General features: G+C 41.9%; 1 protein-coding gene across 1 annotated transcript in view; it reads right to left on the bottom strand.

Moving 5' to 3' along the window:
- Positions 1–3,611: 3,611 nt before the first annotated feature.
- p3h1 (prolyl 3-hydroxylase 1) overlaps positions 3,612–6,309 on the bottom strand; it is a 44,852-nt gene continuing 42,154 nt past the window's right edge. Inside the window, exons 12-15 of the mRNA XM_046075244.1 lie at positions 5,306–5,423; positions 5,129–5,204; positions 4,859–4,999; positions 3,612–4,562 (exon numbers count right to left, since the gene is read on the bottom strand). Of these exons, the coding sequence (XP_045931200.1) occupies positions 4,059–4,562; positions 4,859–4,999; positions 5,129–5,204; positions 5,306–5,423 (839 nt within the window). The 3' untranslated portion in view covers positions 3,612–4,058. The remainder of the gene's footprint in view (positions 4,563–4,858; positions 5,000–5,128; positions 5,205–5,305; positions 5,424–6,309) is intronic.

Genomic DNA, 6,309 nt, shown 5'->3' with positions numbered 1-6,309 from the left:
GACTGCGTGTCGTTAGCTGCGGTGTTGTTGCTATAGTCGGAGAGAGGTTCAGGAGCGTGCACAGGGCAACATACCGACCCGGTGCCTTCACATTAAAAGCAGAATAGTAACTGTGCCTCATATCCCAGAGCCCACTGACAATAAGGCAGTCAAAATATGATTTATTAAGAAGTGATTTCAATGAAAAACTACATAGCCCCTTTAAACAAGAAAAACCTTAAATAAAAATGAAAGTTAACTGGCAGTCCAGTCTGATACCAAAACAATAATCTTTTCCTGCAAGTTTCTATGTATTGATCTGACTTCCTATACTGCTATACGATGCCCCGCATCGTACTGGACCTCTGCTTCCCTCTCAGCAGTGGTTCCAAGCCCAGACCGGCACGGCTGTGATCCCAGTCCTATAGGAGGATAAGGAGACGGTTCATGGCGGAGCTGATGTCATCGGCCAGGCATCCGTCAGAACAGAAACCAAAACAATGGACCCCTCTGTCCTGCTAACACAAGGTTGGTTTTAGACAAGAGGCTGGAGAGTGCTGTGATTGACCAGCAGCAGCAATGGAACTGACAGCTACAGTTTGACCTTGTCTTGTACTGTAACACCTGACAGTCCTCCAGGGAACCTATTTGATGAAATTTAGGTCAGTCAGCTAAATATTCAAGTTTCAGGATTATTTGTCACATACTCAGCATATCTCTACATAGCGCAGTGAAATGGCTCCATCCATCCATCCATCGTCAACCTCTTATCCTGTGTACAGAGTCTGAAACTAAATTATTCACGGGCTAAAACAACAACAAAAAAACTCCCTCGGGGGTGTGTTGTGTCTGTACATGACTTCTCAGTAACGGGACAAAACCACACACACACACACATGTCCCAGAGCGCTGAGCAAGGGTTTACAGGGATAAGTGAAAGGCTGATCTTGAAAGTTGAAGCCAAAATATGGGACAATGAAAAGTATCCTTTGGATGTGCCGCCAGTAGCCGGAGGAGCAGGGAGACGGAGGTCATGTCAGTCCTTCAGAGCCTGCTGTTTTATTTTCCTCTCTACAGTCACAGTCACAGTTAATCTCAGAACTGCGCCCTGCTGTGTCTGACCCCAACCTGCCACCTCCGTCTCCGTGCCCACCACATCGCCATGGCAACAAGGGCCGACCATGTGGTAAGCACACACACACACAAACACAGGCCTATAGAAATGCACTCGTAGAGTTTAAATGGGGAAAAATAAGAACCTTCTGATACATATGAAAATGTATTGAAATGTGTTGGCTATTGGCAGAACAGTCAGAGACGACTGTACCAATCACGGACTAGACCTCCGTTGTCTACTGTACTCTAAACCCCACACATACACACCCTCCTTTAGAGAAACAATGGTCAAATCCATAGACCACGAATACACAGAAAAACAAAGTGGCCTGTGTGTGTCTCCCTCTTTCAATCAAACAAGAGTAAGAAGATACAAAGAAAGCACTGACAGTATACAGCACACACGCACGCGCACAAACACACACACACGCACACACACACACACACACACACACACAGAGGGGCTGTGCTGTAGGAGGTTGGGAGTTGGTTTATGCATGACAGCTGAGTCCATCTGCCTTTCACACAAATCACACTACAAGCTCAATCAAACTAAAACTGGGCATTTTCTCAACTTAAATCGACATGGAACTTCTTTGACAGGATCCCTGTGTTCATGTGTCTGTATTAATATGGACACTATGTATGTGTGTGGGTTTGTGTTGGTGGAATTGCATTGCACACGTGTTTCAGAGTAAGGGTTCTGCGTCAGCTGTGAATGTAGTGTTTGAACAGAGTTAAAGGAATTTTTCACCAAACATTTGTCTCTCACACACACTGACCCAGTCTATACATTGACTTCATACAGTATGTATGGCAGCAGTGGAACACCTCCTCTACACTTCACACTATAACCTGTTGTATTGTGACAAAATAAATCTACCTACCTACCTACCTATACTCCTCTCTGAATGACTAGGCTAATTCTGCTTTGTGCTTATTATTTGGGCTACCATAATAGCACTGTGTGTGTATATGTGTGTAGAAGGCCTCTCTGCCACCACTAAGCGAAAGTACTTTTTAAACGATGCATCGATGAAATAATCTGTAGAAGCTTCGAGTAAAATCATCGTTAGCTGCAGCCCTGCAACATACAAGCAGCAGTTGAAGGTGGCAAGTCTTCATCCATGCAGATATATCCGAGAGACAGTACGTGATCTGCTCGGTGGGGTCGTATGGCGGGAAGGATAGGAAGAGCTGAGTAAGAGAAGCCGAGACCCAGTGAGGTGGTGTAAATTGAGAAGAGAAGGGGCCCTAGCACCGAGCCTTGGGACACTCCTGTAGGGGAGGGAGGGAGAGGAACGCCCATGGAGGTAGAATTCGAAACACAGAAGTGCTTTGCCCCAGATGCCCATTGCCAAGAGTGCGGATAGCAGGATCCTGTGATTGACTGTGTGAAAGGCAGCTGATGGGTTAAGCAGGATAAGAACCGAGGACTGGGCTGCACCTACCTTTGCACCTACCTTTGCTTCCGGCTTAACAGCACTACATCTGTGAACACCTTGGACACCCTGTAAATATCCGCGGTGAACTGCTTAGACATGCTTGGTTAAATTGCATTTAGTTTATATTTTACTCTTTTATTGTGTCTGTATTATTGTCTTTTGCTTTTTAATGTGAAGCCCTCTGTGACAAAAGTGCTCTACAAATTAATTGTACATTCTGTCCAGTAGTTCTAGCTCTACAGGGAAACCTACAAGCTTCTTCAAGCAGCATTTTAAGTTCTTTAAGTATCAAAATTAAAAATATGTATTATGCAGAATGGACTCTTAGAGTTGATATTTACTATTGATGAATTAAAAGGTAAGCAGCATTCGTGGTCGAGGTGATGATTCAGTTGAGAGCAAAGCATCATATTTTATAAACTGATTATGTTTTGTGTGTAATCTTATTCTGCAAAGCAACAAGTTACTACTGTATTGTTGTTGTGAGTAAGTATTAAATACTTCCCTCTAAAATGCAGTGAAGTATAAAGTGGTATATAATGGAAATACTCAAGTAAAGTACAAGTACCTAAAAAATTTACACAAGTACAGTACTTGAGTAAATGTACTTTGTTATTTTCTGCCACATCACTGATGAGCTTTCTTCAATTGTGGATCTGTTGGGAAAACTTAATGGTTGAGACTGAGAGAACATATATTTTGTTAAAATAAAAATCCAAATTAAATGAATTCCCAACAGCAGTGTCTGCAAAGACAACAGTTACATCAGTGTAGGACGACACACATTTTCAGAAGCAGGCTCTGGGAATTATAATATGACAGTCCTGAAATATGTCGAACTTCAAGGAAGTCAGTAGAGCAATGAGCTCTTGGGCTTTGAATTATTCAGGTCGAAATCAAATCACAGCAGTAGAGCAGCAGAATTTCCCAAAATCTTGAAGATCACTACCTGAGGATTTCTTGTTATGTTTGTTGAATGAGTGTGTGACAGATTACTGAACAATGCTTCCATCCTGACACCCAGTGCAAGCTCGGAGTACTGCATTCTTTTTTTTAATGAACTCGCCACAATTTAGAAACATCTCTTTTATTTAATTGATTCACACAGCTGATTTGAAGTTCTCAACAACAATATTCTGCTCATATTATACCCTAATATTATTAACCCCCCTGTGCTTGGTTCCACAAAGTCAGATCACAAATAAAAGACAATAGCTACAAACAAATTCAGGTTGGAAACTAAGATGAAAATGTGTATCTATACAGAGACAGAGCTTTGGATGCCAAATAAAGATGGTTACAGTGATTTGGGCACTCTAGCAGACAGTTAACAAGGTAAGTACTCAAGTAATGACTTCAGTGACAACTGCAGTGAAACAGCACTTATGATACCATCCTCCACCATAAGTAATTCATTAAAAGACAAATGAGGTTTAACAAACTGAACCTTTCACTCTGTTTTATTCAACCACCCACCGAGGAGACCTTGTAGAAAACAGAGTCACAGCTGCTGCGGGATCACAGCTCCTCCTTGCCCTTCTGAGAGTCTGAGGTCGACATGGTGTCAGCTTTAGTTTTTTTGGAGTCCTTCTTGGCGGCAACTTTTTTTGTCTTTTTTGCTGCTGGTTTTGCATCTTTTTCGCCTACCTGCTTGGCCGGTGTTTCAACAGTCCGTTTTCCATCTTTTTTAGCAGCAGATTTGCCTTTGTCTGCTGTCTTGGTCTTTGCTTTAGGAGAAGCTTTGGCTTTAGTGCCTGTTGCTGTTTTGCTGACTAGTTTGGCCTCTGCTTTGTCCTTTAGCGAGTCGGCTGGTTTGTCAGCCCGCGTGTCTGCTGGTGCATCCAGCTTCTGCTCCGCTGGTTTATTATCTTGTTTATCGTCGGCTTTTTCCTGGTCAGCCTGAGCAGGAGGTTCTGGGGTTGATGGTTGGGGCTCGGAGATGTCAGCTGACTCCTGTTTGATAAACTCTGTATCCACAGGGGTAGAAAACATCTTCAGCATATCCTGAGCTTGGATTCTCTCCTACAGGACAGAAAAAAACATTTGAGGAAAAGAAGAAAGCAAAATAAGCCAATGAAGAATCAAAGTGCCTAGACCAGAGGAGGAATATCACTCATTCATACTTGACATATGCAATACTTGATTCCTTGGATATTTGCAGAAAACATGTAATGGCTGTGGCTCAGGAGGTGTGACATAGTGCATAAGCGCTTTGAGTGGTCGGACGATTAGAAAGGAGCTATGCAGTTCACAGATGCTGCTGGTAGAATTGCAGAGCGATTCCTACACTGACGTTAGTCTACAGAGATGGACCGTACCTTTTCCTCGTGAGCAGGATCCTGGGTGAACCACAGTGCCACAGCACACCTCTGACCCTTGGTGACGGCTCTGACACCGTGGGGGTTTTCCTTCCCTGCTCCGAACCCGACCACACGGCCGCACTGTGGACGCACCTCAGCCTGGAGAAGTGTGAAAATATAGAACATGTAGCATTGAATAGCAGGGAAGCCCGACATTTCTTACTGGTTTTATTTATAAGTCATGCACATGTTGAAAGAAAGTTATGGAAAGAAAAGCTGAATATTTACCGTGACTGTTTTAGCGTCCAACTCTGTGAAGATGAAATCTCCTCCTTCAAAGTCATCGTTCAGATAAAGGATGGCACTGTGGGGGAGAGACATTAGGATATTTTGTGGGTTATCATCACCAGCGTTCTCTGGTTGAAAGATCAACTCTGTAGTGTACTTCTGTGTGTGTGTGCTCACCTGTAGTCTCTGTTTGTGTACGCAGGAGGTTCCTTGATACAGTCGTTAAGCTCAGAAACCAGCAAACAGTTGTCCACATGAACAGGGTGACTCAGGTCCTTCCGTTCCTCCTGCTTCTCTGAATTAAAAACAGCGCAGAGAGAAGTTACACCAAAGCACATTTCCTAAACTTTAAAGCAATACTAGTAAGTATTACAGGGTATATACAGGAGTCCTGCAGTAAAATTCAATACCTTTTTAAGACCTTTTCAAGACTTTTTCAACATATTTTACTGCCGCACCACTTTGAGCTGTAACTGATTAAATCAGCCACACACCTTGACATTTCTGAGGTTTTAAAAGGAATGTAAATATATTTATAACATATTTATCGCCTATATGTCATCAGGTTGTAACGCCACCTATAAATTGAGGCATTCACCAACTTTCTCAGTTGCCTGTAATAGCCTGTTTAGGCCTATTGTTTTCTATGTGAAGGACTGGTCAGATTTCCTGCCAAAAGCAACATAAACTTACATAAACTATGACGTGTATGTACGCAGTATTACAGGAAATCATGTGAAACACAGTGTAATTTTGTGTTTTAGCTGGTTTAAACTAGAGAATGTGAGCTTGCAATGATATGTGTGATAACTTTCATCGACCAATTGATCAATACAACAAAATTCAAATAGGGCAGGAGGGAAGAAAGATGAAGAGAATAAACTGAGTGATGAATAACGTAAGTAGTGTAGGCGGTGTAGCACAGATACAACCTGGAGGAGGAACTAGTCTAAATGACTGGATTAGTATAATATTATAACATTAAGTTAAAAGTACATTGTTAACTTAATAGTAAACTGTAAGTTTGATATTAATATATTCATTCTGTTACTATATTCAATATAATTTCATATAATAGTATATAACTTACCACTAGTAGGCTATAATATTAATTCAAATTACAGCTGCTTCAGTTTGGGGTTGTTTTTTATTCATTAACTTTGTGCAAGAAAAATGCTCTA

Source organism: Micropterus dolomieu, linkage group LG18 (genome assembly GCF_021292245.1).
Source record: "Micropterus dolomieu isolate WLL.071019.BEF.003 ecotype Adirondacks linkage group LG18, ASM2129224v1, whole genome shotgun sequence".
Taxonomy (NCBI): domain Eukaryota; kingdom Metazoa; phylum Chordata; class Actinopteri; order Centrarchiformes; family Centrarchidae; genus Micropterus; species Micropterus dolomieu.
Note: the sequence above shows the minus strand (reverse complement) of the source record. Positions and strands in the feature narration are given on the sequence as shown.